Source organism: Vigna unguiculata, chromosome 7, assembly GCF_037176805.1.
Source record: "Vigna unguiculata cultivar grain cowpea cultivar isolate G323 ecotype 2 chromosome 7, ASM3717680v1, whole genome shotgun sequence".
NCBI lineage: Eukaryota > Viridiplantae > Streptophyta > Magnoliopsida > Fabales > Fabaceae > Vigna > Vigna unguiculata.
In genome coordinates, this window is record NC_140798.1 from 9723310 (window position 1) to 9739382 (window position 16073).

The 16073-nt window shown below is 35.6% G+C and overlaps 1 protein-coding gene across 1 annotated transcript; it reads left to right on the forward strand.

Annotated features, from left to right (window-relative positions):
- Window positions 1-2067: 2067 nt before the first annotated feature.
- On the forward strand, window positions 2068-6208 carry LOC114190342 (cell division cycle protein 48 homolog). The gene is made up of 9 exons (XM_028079184.2): window positions 2068-2218; window positions 2319-2484; window positions 2572-2800; window positions 3269-4035; window positions 4121-4342; window positions 4465-4536; window positions 4624-4905; window positions 5072-5431; window positions 5715-6208. Exons 1-9 carry the CDS (start codon window positions 2190-2192, stop codon window positions 6015-6017), a joined length of 2430 nt encoding a protein of 809 aa, XP_027934985.2. The 5' UTR covers window positions 2068-2189; the 3' UTR covers window positions 6018-6208.
- The last annotated feature ends 9865 nt before the right edge of the window (window positions 6209-16073 follow it).

Consider the following 16073-nt stretch of genomic DNA (forward strand, 5'->3'; position numbering starts at 1 on the left):
CTCTTTTTATGGATTCCTACATTAACGTTTCAAATTCTTATATGACTAAAAAAATACAAGTATTATGTATTTTTTACGATGCTAAAATTTAAAGAATAGATTGTGTATGTCATAGTGCAAACATGATAAAAATGTTAAATTATCAATTTATCATCAAACTCCCCCAAAATGTTTGCATAATTTTGTGAACTTCTTAAAGTTTCCCAATTTTTTAAACATTTAAAGTTTTATCATAAGAATTTTAAAAAAACACGAGCTGGCCTGCGAGCCTGCAATTATGCGGGGCCTGCCAAACATTTTAGCCTGCATTTAAAATGCGGGGCGAGGCGGGCCGACCCGTATTGTGCGGGACAAATGCGGGTCGGGCCTAAACGGGCCAGATCAGCCCGCATTGCCACCCCTAACTAGCACGTGAGATCAAAAGAGGAGGCGTGCGTGACATTACACACCACGCCACACTACACGATGCGAAGGAGAACGAAATTAGGAGAGGAGACTTCACAATGATAAGGTGACCCACGGTAGCCTTGATTGAGATTTTTTGTTGGATTAAGATTTTTGCATGTTTCGACTTTTTGCGTGAGTGGTGAAGAGGATGGAGGTGAGAATACAATGGCCTAGGGTTTCTGTCGTTGATCCCACCGCCACTAGATTAGGGTTTCTACATTGGATTAGGGTTTCTTCAAATTTGGCAGGTTAACCTGCCAACACACCCAATTGTAGGACGAGTTTGATTCTTCAACCCATTTTAATGGTGCGGACTAGCCTGACCTGACCCGATTTTTTATTGAGCCATCAGTAGATATAAGGCTAAAACAGGTCGTGTTGGCTTGTTTTTACATCCTTACCTAGGAGGGCCTAACACATCAAGATAAAGGAAATTTTCTTGCATCACTTACTATAAGACTTTTGGCTAAGATGCCATAACCTTGAGGCACTAATGTACTAGTAGGTTGAGGAGAAGGACACCTCAACCTACATGTCAACATGAATCATAGGGCAGAAGGCACCTCAACCAACACCACAACATAGGCAACATGATAAATCATAACTAAATAATGGTGGATTAAAGGTAATTGAGCAAGTTAAAAAACCCTTAAACAAGGTAAACCTATAGACCCTAGGCTTAATAAACAGGGCCCATATAGGTACTATATATAATCATTGTTCACGAGATATGTCAATAGATTCATTTATTACAACATTACTAGTCACTACCGAGGACATCCAAGTCACACCGAGAAAGAGGACGTATCGACATACTTGGTAGAAGTCATATCGACGTGAAAAGTAAGAAGACATAAAAACACGTAAAATTCTAAATACATCTTGATCTAACCAGAACAATTAACAGCAAAATTAAAATTTTAACTATCTTGCATTTATATATCATATCCTTATTATATCATAATTTATTATCTTATTAATAACCAAATAAATCTTCAATAATTTTATTAACTCATTGAATTAGTTTCATATTCAATTCATTTTGATTTTTAAATAAAATGAAATAAAATAAAAATATAATATTCATCTATATTTTATTAGTATTAGTAAGTTTAAATGTACATCATGACAAATATTCTATGTTTTTTCTAAGAAGTTAAAATAATATATTTTTAAAATATTCTTACTGAGTTCCATCTTCACCGGTTTTTAAGTTATTTTGAAGTTCTAAAAAATATCTCAAATTTTCTATAATATACAGAATTATTATGATAATAAAATTCATTATCCCATTAATGAGACACTCGCTCACTTATATTTTTCATTACTTTTTGAGCTGTTCTTCCTTATACTTGTGTTGTGATTATTTTAAATTTGAAATCAATTACACAATCAGTTCGATCAGTTAATTTTACCTGATGTTCAAAACAGAAAGAAACATATTATCGAGTTAGAAAAATCTTAAATATTATAGAAAATTTAAAATTCTTAAATAATATTTTTTTTTATTATATTTCTTCATATTCTTAAATACTTGATTCAAATCAAATAACTAATTTAATATTTAATAATAAAATAATAAATATAAAACACTTTGAAATTTAAAATATACCCCAGGCTTCTTGGGCGAGAAGAAAAGAAGCTTACCCAATTACCCGCTTTATAAATATCCAGTGACCTACCAAAGTTCCCAATTTCAGATCCCTCTGTTTTCCCATTCTCTTTCAACTCTCTTCAATTCCATGGCGAACCAACCCGAGTCCTCCGATGCGTAAGCTTCTGCTTTCTCCTCAGATCTCAAGAATTCGATCGATTAATTTCTCTTCCCACAGATTCGAAATCTAATTCATTCTATTTTCTTCTTTCTTCAGTAAGGGAACAAAGAGAGATTTCAGTACCGCGATCTTGGAGCGCAAGAAGGCGCCCAACCGACTCGTCGTTGACGAAGCCGTAAACGATGACAACTCCGTCGTCGCGCTCCACCCTGACACCATGGATAAGCTCCAGCTTTTCCGCGGAGACACAATTCTTCTCAAGGTGAACGAACAACCCAAGGGGTTTTTACTTTGGATTTTAGTCCACTTTTTCTAATAACCAAAATTTGTCTTGTTTTTTGTGGTTTAGGGCAAGAAGAGGAAGGATACCGTCTGTATTGCCCTTGCCGATGATACCTGTGAGGAGCCCAAGATACGGATGAACAAGGTCGTCAGGAGTAACCTTAGGGTTAGACTCGGTGACGTTGTTTCCGTTCACGCGTGCCCTGATGTTAAGTACGGAAAGAGAGTGCACATTCTTCCCGTCGATGACACCATTGAGGGCGTTACTGGGAATCTTTTTGATGCTTACTTGAAGCGTGAGTGCAACTACATACTCTTTTTTGATACCATATTTTGGCAATCCTTATATCATTCTTAACATTGTTGGTCTTAGATTCTGTGTGGATGAACTTTTCTCTTAATTAAAAAGATAATATGAATCGAGGGCACTAGGTAAGCCAAGCAGGGTTTTAATAAAGAACTGATGGCTTGTGGAGAAGTTTATCACAATTAGCTTTTAATATGTAATGCTTAGGGAACAATTGATGAAGCTAATCTCTTCTTTGAATCTAACATGTTTGATATGTATTGTTTGTTGTGAATACTGAGCATGTAAGTTGGTTAGTGAGGCCCAAGAGTGCGGGGCTTGGCATATCTGCAAACTGTGAGGGAGTGGTCTTTTTTGTTCATTTAGAAGCTTTGTGAGGATGGTGCTTAATCAAGTAATTGTATTTCTAGAAATAAGTTAACTCAACTGTGCATTAAGTCCAGTTTTACTTTTTCAGCTTATTTTCTCGAGGCATATAGACCAGTGAGGAAAGGTGATTTGTTCCTTGTAAGAGGAGGGATGAGAAGTGTGGAGTTCAAGGTTATTGAAACCGATCCTGCAGAGTATTGTGTTGTTGCTCCTGACACCGAGATCTTCTGTGAGGGAGAGCCTGTTAAAAGGGAAGATGAGAATCGTTTAGACGAAGTTGGTTATGATGATGTTGGTGGTGTTAGAAAGCAGATGGCACAGATTAGGGAACTGGTGGAACTGCCATTGAGGCATCCACAGTTGTTCAAATCTATCGGTGTTAAGCCACCTAAGGGAATTCTGCTATATGGACCCCCTGGGTCTGGTAAGACTTTGATTGCTCGCGCTGTTGCAAATGAAACCGGAGCCTTCTTTTTCTGCATTAATGGTCCTGAGATCATGTCAAAATTGGCTGGTGAGAGTGAAAGCAATCTCAGGAAGGCTTTTGAGGAAGCCGAGAAGAATGCACCCTCCATTATCTTCATTGATGAGATAGATTCGATAGCTCCAAAGAGGGAGAAGACTCATGGGGAAGTTGAGAGGAGAATTGTTTCCCAGCTCTTGACTCTCATGGATGGTCTTAAATCACGTGCCCATGTAATTGTTATTGGAGCCACAAATCGTCCCAATAGCATTGACCCTGCCCTTAGGAGGTTTGGTAGGTTTGATCGGGAGATAGATATTGGCGTTCCAGATGAGGTTGGACGCCTTGAGGTTCTTCGTATACACACAAAAAATATGAAGCTTTCTGAGGATGTAAGATTTAATTCTTTCTCCCTTTCGTTGTGGTTTGATATGAATATTTGAGATATGAGAACTATGTCCGATGTATAATTTGCAGGTTGATTTAGAAAGGATTGCTAAGGACACTCATGGATATGTTGGTGCTGATCTTGCTGCTTTGTGTACTGAAGCCGCTCTTCAATGCATCAGAGAGAAAATGGACGTCATTGACTTGGAGGATGAGTCCATTGATGCTGAGATACTGAACTCAATGGCAGTTTCAAATGAGCATTTCCAGACTGCTCTTGGAACAAGCAATCCTTCTGCTCTCCGAGAAACGGTAAGTATTTTACTACTTTCTCGCAGTTTTGTGTCCTTTTGTTCTTTCCTTATTGGTTGACAATCGTGTGATCACACCATTCAAACTTTAATGTGCAAACATTGTTTTTGTTAATGGGTTAGGTTGTTGAAGTGCCCAATGTCAGCTGGGAAGATATTGGTGGTCTTGAAAATGTGAAGAGAGAACTTCAAGAGGTAAGATGAGCTACTGCATCGAGATATATCTCTGCATTTTTTTTCTCTCCTTTGAATATTGGCTATAATTAATTTTCTTTTTCTCAGACTGTTCAATATCCAGTGGAACACCCCGAGAAATTTGAGAAGTTTGGAATGTCACCTTCAAAGGGAGTTCTTTTCTATGGGCCTCCCGGTTGTGGTAAAACCCTTTTGGCAAAGGCTATTGCCAATGAATGCCAGGCGAACTTCATCAGTGTCAAAGGTCCAGAGCTACTTACCATGTGGTTTGGAGAAAGTGAGGCTAATGTGAGGGAAATTTTTGATAAAGCTCGTGGTTCTGCTCCATGTGTTCTATTCTTTGATGAACTTGACTCCATTGCAACTCAGGTTTGTACCATACTGTAAGCTAAGGCTTGACATCTGCTAAAGTTACTGGTATCTAAGATATTACTGCATTTAAATAAATTATATCACAGATAATTAGTTGTAAGACTACTCTAATTGTCTTCTCTTGACAGTTGTTTTGAAAACTTGCGTGTTTTTAATCTTGCAGAGGGGGAGCAGTGTAGGAGATGCTGGTGGTGCTGCTGACAGGGTTTTGAATCAATTGCTTACAGAGATGGATGGTATGTCGGCAAAGAAAACTGTGTTCATCATTGGGGCCACTAATCGACCAGACATTATAGATCCTGCTCTTCTGCGACCGGGCCGTCTGGATCAATTGATTTATATCCCACTCCCAGATGAGGATTCCCGTCATCAGATATTTAAAGCTTGTTTGAGAAAATCTCCTGTTTCAAAAGATGTTGACCTTAGAGCTCTTGCCAAGTATACTCAGGGCTTCAGTGGTGCAGATATTACTGAAATTTGCCAGCGTGCATGCAAGTATGCTATAAGAGAGAACATTGAGAAGGTAAACTTTGGAGGATACCTTTTTCTGTGTTATTTATTGATTACTATGCATTGGCAATGACAATTAAAGAATATGTGAGAAATTTTGAATAGTTTTCAGTATAGGTTGAAATTTATTAGAAATAATAAATTGTGTTAGTTTAATTAGTCTCACGTTTTTCGATAAATTACAAATAATATTAGACAGTTAAAACAAGCCTTTTCAATAATTTTATTATCAATTTTAAAAATGTTTTTATCGGCGTTTAGATTGAAGGCAATTTGTTGAACTATTATCTTGACAGGACATTGAGAAAGAGAGGAGGAAAAGAGATAACCCCGAGGCAATGGAAGAGGATATTGAAGAGGAAGAGGTAGCTGAAATCAAGGCAGCTCATTTTGAGGAGTCAATGAAATATGCACGAAGGAGTGTAAGTGATGCTGACATTCGCAAGTACCAGGCCTTTGCGCAGACATTGCAGCAGTCAAGAGGGTTTGGATCTGAGTTCAGGTTTTCAGATACCAGCGCTGGTGGTGCGGGTGCTGGTGCTGCATCCGACCCTTTTGCAAGCACTGGTGGAGCTGATGAAGATGATCTTTACAGTTAGACCTACCTTTGCCTTCTTTGCTTGAATTATGAACAATGTTGCTAATTTATGTACTTACTTTCTGTCTGAAAGTCAGGCTTCCTGTGGATTTACTATTCTTGTGGTAAAAGCCTGTTTGAAAGTGGAACCATTTATTTGGACATCAAAAAAGATTTTTAAAGCACATTTGAGAGAGCTTAGTTTTATTTGAATTTATAGTAATTTATTACTTATAATTTATTTGAGTGAATTTCATGCCCTGTATCGTCTATCAAAATGATTTTTTGAAACTTATTATGGTGACTTTTACTGTCATCAAAACAAGCAAGTATCTAATAGGATGCAGAGAAATAATGGGATATTTGATGTTTACTCATTGAACTGGTCCGACAGGGCAATACACGTGTTTGTCTCTCTCTCTCTCTCTCTATATATATATATATATATCTCTATATATATATATATACATGTATGTATTCTACTCTATAAGTTGAATATTATGTAAACATTTTCATTGATATTCATTCTCTATAATCTTCTCTCCTTCCAATTTTTCTTACTAATTTTTCGGTTCTCATCATCGTTGCTCCCTTTTAATTCTTCCAATGCTAGTAGACTTCTCGTTAGCTGAGAGGTTATTGTCATGGGTGGAGATGACTCGTGCTAACTTTGTATCCTTGGAGGATTCCACATAGGAACATTCCCATCCTCCTCCCACCAACGTTATGATGGTTGTTTTCGGTCTCACGGTAAAGAGATTGTTTCCTCTAAGGGTAAACGTAAAGCCTTTTTAAGCAAACCATTAGAAGGGTAAACGTAAAGCGTTTTTTAAGCAAAACCATTAGAAGAGGTTGAGAAAGGTCTCACAAAAAAGAGGAGGAAACATCAATTTCTCCTAATTACGATCTTGAGTACTTTTGGGTACTGTGGAAGTTATTTCCTAAGTGTTGAAGATTTCGTATGTTCTTTTAGTGAGTGTGCTTAGATAATGTAGTCGAGTTCATAGAAGTCCAAACACATGATAAGGTTGATATGGCCTTTCTAAAGCCACGACCTAATGGGACTTCACATTCGAATATGAATTTTTTTCAGAGACCTTGATATCCTTTTTCCTTTATCCTTTTTGAGTGTAGGATTCACTCTAATAATTGGACCTTTTTAAGGGCCTAACAAATTGTTTGCCAATACATCTAAATAAAGCCAACTATAAAAATATTTATGTATTTTTATCAACTAAAGTAGGGTTCGAAGGTCGATTATGTATTTTTAAACGATGCTTAACATTGACCTTTATTCACTATGTATACCTTTTCTTTCTTTCAAAATTTTAAGAACGAAATTTTCAAATTGAAATGCTGTTGGTCGATTCTCAAAGGCATCTCTTTTTTTATGCTGATAACACCCTTTGAATCCTATTATACCAGTAAAGACCTGATCAAATCGAGGGTTAAATACCTCATTTCTATTGAGGAAAAGAATAGACGTAAAGGTGCTTAAACACTCACCTTGACCAAGTATTGTCTATCTTTGTGCATTGAGTCAACTAGTAACCTAACTGAAGATCCATTGGTTTATTAGAGGTAGGTCTGTCCTTTTCAAACTCAGCTCTTGGGTCAAGGTCTAACTCCTAAGTGGTGGGTTTAAGATCTAACTCTTTAACAGAAGAAGAATGTGGGGGTTACCTTCTCAATGCGCAGACATTGCTTGTTTTGGACCTTTCATTGGCCATATCTAGTTCTTGTAAGTCTAAGATCTCGTCTGTTTGGTTGTATTGTTGAGGCTTTCAAGGAGTAAGAGAAAACTTCTAGGCTTAGTGCATAACATTCCCAAACTTCTTTAGGATGACCTTTACTATAGTGATTGTGTCGTCCTCAACACAAAATTTCATTTCCATGTGTGGCATGGACACAATGCCTTCCAACTTATTTAGGGTCCTTTTCTCTATGAGGATGTTATATGAAAGTATCTACATACACCAAAATATACCAAATTGTTAATGTCCAATATGCTTTAGGTGTCTTGAAGGTCATGAGTAGATTGACATAACCTTAATTATGTACTCACTTTCTCCTGAATTTAGAGAATCCTAACCATGGGTCTGGGTAAGATTGAATAAGGATCAAGGGAACGTCAAGCTTCTAAATGGTTGACCAATAATCAAACTCCCTGATCAATGGGGACCTTTGTTCACCTGCCAATTTGCTATAGTGGCAATAACAACTAAATCATATTGTTTGGGGTCGTTGGTAAAAACTCTTTATTAGTGAAAAGAATGAGTGGTAAGGATAAAATGGGAAATTGACCCACCCAGTTAATACTTTGGGGATATCATTTTTGTGCCAACTTAGAACTACAACCTCCCACAAATACTTCAGTGATATTGTGAATACTTCTTTGAACCCATGTTGTGGTTCCTCTTTTGGTTGCTCTAGTTGAGTAAGGAGTTCTTATGATTGCTATCTCCAACCTTCTCCTTAGAATAGATCGTGAAAATCTATACCCTGACTTGGTCTTCCTTCGCCCGAACCTCATACTCAACCATGTATGGTCTACTTATTTTAAACAAAGCGAGTTAGGACCCAAGACCTGATGATTTCTTCAATGGGGTCCTTCACCTTGCAACATTCCTTAGTTGTGTAAAAACTCTTTATTAGTGAAAAGAATGAGTGGTAAGGATAAAATGGGAAATTGACCCACCCAGTTAATACTTTAGGGATATCATTTTTGTGCCAACTTAGAACTACAACCTCCCACAAATACTTCAATGATATTGTGAATACTTCTTTGAACCCATGTTGTGGTTCCTCTTTTGGTTGCTCTAGTTGAGTAAGGAGTTCTTACGATTGCTATCTCCAACCTTCTCCTTAGAATAGATCGTGAAAATCTATACCCTGACTTGGTCTTCCTTTGCCTGAACCTCATACTCAACCATGTATGGTCTACTTATTTTAAACAAAGCGAGTTAGGACCCAAGACCTGATGATTTCTTCAATGGGGTCCTTCACCTTGCAACATTCCTTAGTTGTGTGTCCCTGATTTTGGTGTTAGCTGCAACACTTGTAGGGATCAACAAACTAGTGTGTCTGTTTAGGCTGAGGAAGTCAGATAAGCTTGAGGGTGTAGGCTTCCTGAAAGATGACATCTTGGCTAACATTTAAGGGAGTATAACTATCACATTCTCTACCTTGTCCTTATTTGAAAGCATAGGGCATAGTTTTTCTTTCTTGCTTACTCTTAGTAGAGTTTTCTTTGATATTGATGTACTAAGTAGCTTAAATTCAAAGTTCGTCCAAATTTTTGGGAGGTCAACATACAAAGAATCCAAAAATATGCCTAGGAGTAGTCCACATAGCAAATTATGCATCACTTATGTTTGGTGTAAGTCGGGAATTGACTAGTGATATTGGTGGAGCAGTCCATGTATTGCTGGAGTGATTTTTGGGATCTCTTTAAATGATGTATTGAAGGGAGGTTGATGAGGCCATCACAGGGTTGCAATCAACAAACAAAGTTGTGAAGATAATACAAAATATACTGAATGAATAAATGGAATTTGGGTGGACGGAGTAATACCATTCCAAGGGTAATCCCATAAAAGTGGTTGTGAATAGTCAATAATGTACTCCTAAGTCTTATGAAAATAGGTTGGCCTCGACCTATTAAGCTTTAATATGGCCATTTGGATCAATTGACATGTCATACTCTTTAATATTGATTGCAATCCATTTTGGGATCTGGATGCTCATGATCTTACATGGATTTGTTCAATGGAGGTGTAGGTATAAATTTGAAAGACATTTGTTGATCACATGCTCGAGACTCTCTCTAAGTAGATGCTTCATAAGTGCTTGATTAGGAGGGACAGGCCAAGTTGGTCTACTAGTAGTTCTTAACGGGTGGTTTGCCTGTTACGAGTTTTTATACTAGGTCAGTTGTCTCCAGCTTGTAGTCTCGTTGAAAGATTCTAACAAGACTCTACCATTTGCTTAGACTATTGTCTAAGCAAGGCATTTTAACAAGGTCTTTCAATGTGTCTAGAGTTGCGGCTTATATGTCATCACAACTTTGATACTTTGCCAAAGTTCGTTGCATTGAGGTGTGTCAACGAGACTCATAGTTCAAAGTTGCTTAGTCCCTTTCTTGTTTGTGCTTGGTTGGGTTGAATGAGATTCAACTACTCACTCAAAATGTTGAGCTCATGCTTGTGGCTTTGATTTTGATAATTCGATAAAATGGACTCTATCGAGTGTGTTGAGTCTATTGTTGAGAGCTTGAAGCTTGTCACAATGTTGATTATGCAAGAGCTTCATATCTTTATTAAATTGGTTTTGCATGCACAACGATCACATGTTGGAGGTTCTCCTCATTTCTTTGGGGTAAAAGCCTCCAATTTGTTGGCAATATTGGGTAACATCTCTTGGTATGATGACGTAAATGCCTGTGTTTGGCTTCACATAAGAACTATATATAATATGGTCGGAAAAAGTTTTACCTGAGTTTCATAGTGCGCACCAAATTTTTTAATCGAATTTAGACAAATTGATTCCGAAGTGGAAGTACTAACACTTTCAAGGGTCGAGTTGGTGTATCATGGTAAAAAAGTGATGAGTTGTAAGATGAAAGTATAGAATGATTATAGAGAATTGAGTGAGGACTCTATGTGATGATATACTATATTTATTAACTTCTTGGATATATAGATAATGATTGTAAAGATAATAAATATGAACTATTGAGTATCTACATAAGATATCATGACTAAATTATAACCTATATCTCTTGTATGTGTGAGTGATATAATGTAATATTTAATACAATTATGTAAATTTCAAAAGATGACGTATCTTGTAAATTCAATGGAAAAGTATGTTCACCTATGTCCATATATCTCAACTAAAAAGAAAATGGAGTTGAGATTCTTTCTTCTCGCATTTATGATTTCTTTATGTGCTTTTAGGTATGTGGAAAATGTAAAGAAAATATATATTTATGTAATTTCGTAGTGCACTTTGGTTAGGAAGATTCCAGATTGAGTGATAAGAAACATAATTTCAAAGTTAAAATTTTAGGCTTTGGGTTTTGATTTTAAATCTGAAATTTATTTCTTTTTTAATGTTTTTTAGCACAAAACTTCCGCATGAAGTATATGGGACTTTGATAAAAGAACAAACTTTTGAAGACCAATTGAAAAGTGAAAAAAAAAAAGTCTTGGTTAGCTAATCTAGAAGTGAAAAAACTACCTCCAAATTGTGTAATATAGAATATTAAACAACAAATTTTGAATTACATCATTCAAAACATAATACCTAAATTTGGAGTCTTTTCACCAAAATCGCATGAGATATTTTTGACATTTCTCAAAATTCCTTGAAGTGTAGTTAAGAAATATTTTGGGGCTCGTGCACTTCACATTTTTTTTTATGCACCCCAAAATTTTTTAAATTTATAATAATATATAAAGATGACTTTCTTTTTTGTGTCCACCTTTTAAAATATTATTTTACTCTTTAAAATATAATTATTTATTAAATTTTTAAAAATTGACTGTTATTTTTATAAACTTATGTTATAAAATCGTCTATATATGCTCTTCTCTTTTTCTCTATTTATCAATCTTTATTTTCTCATCTTGTATGATATATTTCACTTTATTTTTAATAAATATAATTTTATTAACTTATTAACATTACATTATCATCACCTACTAATATAATGTCATGTATATTTAAAAAATACGTACAGACAACGCGACATCGCCTGTGTATACGCTAATACCTCATAATGTCCTTTGAATTTGACTAAGTAAAACCCTAATTATTTTCTCTCCTTATATTTATTCTCGAAGCACTCAACCCTCACACTTTCACCCAGCGGAGACTCACTTCTTTCTTTCACTCTCTCCCAACTCACCAACTCCGCACCATACAATTTGTTCCTTTTTTCCTTCCACTCCCCACCCGAAAACCTCATTCCCTTCCCTTCCGTGGTGCATCGCAATGGTTGTAAAGCCAAAGTGTGACTAAAATCAATATAATCAAGGTTGAATAGTTTATGAATCCAAATGGCGCGAAATATGTGTATCTTTACATGATAACTATTGGAAAAACTTCCGAAAATCACTTTATTAATAGAGAACTAAAATAAATACAAGGAAATACATAAATAACTCTTCCATGTCCTTTGACCCCGAATACATCTATATCCTTCAAAGCAATAATTTAACTCAAACCTCACAACGCTATTATTATAGGAGTATAAGAAATAAAAAGAGTGTCAAATACAAGCCTGAAGTGTCTTTGACTCGAGGCAAGAAACATCATGGATTTAGAGTCCATTATATAGTCACTAACACCCATCCCTTGGTTATCCTATGCGATGTAGAACTTTTCAAGACATTATTTTCATCAGCCCAACATTCTCCACCCTGAATAAAATAAACACATCTTCATTGCCTATACCAGCAATTGTACCCCACCATAAGAAGTATCACTTGGAATTAAGTCGTTTCGAGAATTTTCACTTGGAATCAAACAATCCCAAGAATTTTCACTTGGAATCAAACCATCCCAAGAATTTTCACTTGGAATCAAACCATCTCAAGAATTTCCACTCGGAATCAAACCATCCCAAGAATTTTCACTTGGAATTAAACCATCTGAAGAATTTCAACTTGGAATCATACCATCCCAAGAATTTCTACTTGGAATCAAGCCATCCTAAGAATTTCCACTTGGAATCAAACCATTCCAAGAATTTCCACTCTGAATTAAGTCATCCCAAGAATTTCCATGCACCATGCATCAATGTCTGTGTATAATCACCACACACACCTTGCATATATATTAGCCAATGCCCGTGCATAAACACCATACACCCTCAAAACCATGCTGCTACCCACGACGCAAAACCACCTAACATTGCGAAAAGCCACAGATCGAACGTCCGCACTTCACAGCCACCATGTCGTCTAACTCCTTCGCCAAAGATGCAACACCTTCCGGCGTAGCACCTCCATTGACTCTTGTCGAAACCGATATGTAAATCGTAGAGCACTTCCTCCACGCACATGCTGCAAACCATGACTCACACATATCAAATATTTATCGTATATCACTCACCGAGCCATGCGAGCACCAATTGTGATGTCCTCCGCAAATCCAAGAGCATCTCGCCACACACGAACTCCACTACAGATCCAACACGACTCATAGTCCTTGCACTACCACGAACCCAACTGCAAATTCATCGTGTCAAAACAACACTGGCAATGATCCTTCCATTAAATTTATCCTTGTAACTTCAACAACCAAGGATGATTCTCCAACAACACAAAATTAATCTTTTTTGATGTGGAAGATCAGACTACGCTGCAACCACAAAGCATACTAAGAAAAAATCCTATCGAATCATAGCTCTGATACCACTATTGGGAAAACCTCTCGAGAATCAATTTATTAATAGAGAACTAAAATAAACACAAGAAAATACATAGACTACTCTCGCATGCCCTTTGACCTTGAGTACATCCACACTCTCAAAAGTAATAATTTAACCCAAACCTCACAAGCTTGAAGTGTCAAATATAAGCTTGAAGTGTCTTTGACTCAGGGCAAGGAACATCTTAGACTTAAAGTCCATTATATAGTCATTAACACCCACCCCTTGGTTATCCTAGCTGATGTGAAACTTTTCAAGACATGTTATTTTCATCAGTCCAACAATAACTCACTTGATGAATAAAATAATCAAATAGGAAAAAAAATCTAATAGATTAGATAATGTATTAACTAAGAAAATATCATGTTATGTAAAATTAATCGATTAGAACATTAATATAATGGATTATTCTAGTGAGACTTAGTTTTTTCAAGGGAAACACAACTAAAGCAATTACCATATTAATGTAATCGATTAAATTTGTCAGAAATTGGTTTTCACTTTAAAACGTTCATTCTTATATAAACACCGAGCAAGAAAGATTGGAGCTTCTTGGAGCATATCTTACGCGACTTTTGGAAAACATCAAGATAAATCAAGATCATGTTGATTCAAGTGTATCTTGACTTGACTTAGGTTTAAGTTATTCATCAACACATATTAGGTGTAGTTGTTCTAAATTTCTCTGTGCACACTTTCTATTCTAGTGGGTTCATTTCACTAAGAAAGTGATAGAGTTAGGCAATTGTGTGAAGCATTGTCTTGAGTAGAAATTCTTGAAGTGTTTCAAGTTTCTAAAGTATCATATGTGTAGATATAGCATAGGTGAATTCTTAAAATATTCTTTTTAATATTGTAGAGAAAATCTCTAGCTAAGGTTGCTGGATTAAAACTGGATGTAGATATGTTTAATTAGAACTAATATAATTTTTTGTGTTTTGTGATCTTAGTCTTTCCTTTATTATCCTTGATATTGTATTAAGAATCCAAATCATCAACTTCATATACACCTTGTTGATAGTCTTAAACAATTTTGAAAATAAAAAACTAAATTAAAAAAAGAGGTATTTTTGAACATAACCAATTCAACCCCACTACCCCTCTTGGTTTTGAGGATATTGGTCATATCTAATTTAACATTTTATTGGAAGTTAGAGCAAAAACTTCTATACTTAGCCTCTATAATACAACAAGTAGTAAGTTGTTGCTTTCGGAATCACTAAGAAATGAAACTGGGACTAAGGAAGTGTTGTTGTAGGGTTGCTCTAGAAGGTGTAGGGGGGGGGGTATGAATAGAGCCTACATATAAATTCAAACAATTATCGTGTAAAACAAATATTCAAAGTAAAGAGTAGGGATAAAGAAAATGCACACAAAGAATTTATACCGATTCACTTCCACTTAAGGTTACGTCTAGTCTCTTAAGTACCATACTTAAGATATTCCACTAATCAATACCTTTGATCAATAACAAGTATCACCCTCTCAATATTACACAAGTTCCAACCTCTCCAAGCTACACTAAGTATCAACCTCTCCAAGTATCTTTCTCAATCTCCTCCTAAGATCAAGAACTTTCAACTACAAATGAATAATCAGAAAGAAACTATCACAAAAGGAGCTCATGCATGATTTGAATTATGCACTTCTTTAATGTTCACAATTGTCATGTTAAGAAAATTTTGTGCATTATGCTTCTACATATGATTTTTTAGAGCAATAATATATCTCAATCAATTAAACAAATCATTTATCAATCATTTCCTAATACTCATTTCATTTGAACGTTTGATTCAAAAATTTTCTTCTTTCAAAATGTAATTAACAAGATTAAACATCTAACCATATATCAAATCACATTTTGACTCCTGAAGTAGAATTTTTATCATCAACGTCAAATGCCCAATTAACATCACAAAAAAATTTCAAGGAAAAAGGTTGGATATGAGACACATGCTTAAAATGTAGTCCTCGAAACAAAGTACTTTTAAGATACATGAGTGTGCATTATATCGTAACCCAACGAAAACCCAACACTTTGGCCATAAATTGGTAGACTTTGTTCAAAACAAAGCCGATTTCTGGTCTTGTAAGAGTGGAATATTGGAAAATGGGATACGAGAATAAATCACATCTAAACTTGGATGACTTGTAATTACAAACCATAGGTGAAGAAATGGATTATTTGTGTTATGTGAAGAAAATCACAAATATATTTTCTTTGACTCATAATAATAGACTTACAACACTACAATAAAAATGGGTAAATTGAGGTAGTTTTAATATGGTGGTTATTTAAAATAATTGTTTTTTTACATGATAATACGATAGTTTTTGAACCGTCACATTTTACATATGAATGTGGTGGTTTTAACTGCCACTTTTTGAACTGCCGTATTTTTCATTTAAAATGTAGTGATTTTAACTGCCATTTTTTAATTAAATCATGATATCAACCACTTTGGTACATCAAACTACTGAGGTATAATGTAAGAAAGAATATTATTTAAACTTATTGTATTGGTATCTAATTCAAGTACTTGTATGTTCATCTTCATTCATTGTAGGCACCAAATGTTAAGAGTGGTGTACTATCTCCAAATGATGTTATTGGATCAAGTGGTGGAAACAAACCATCTT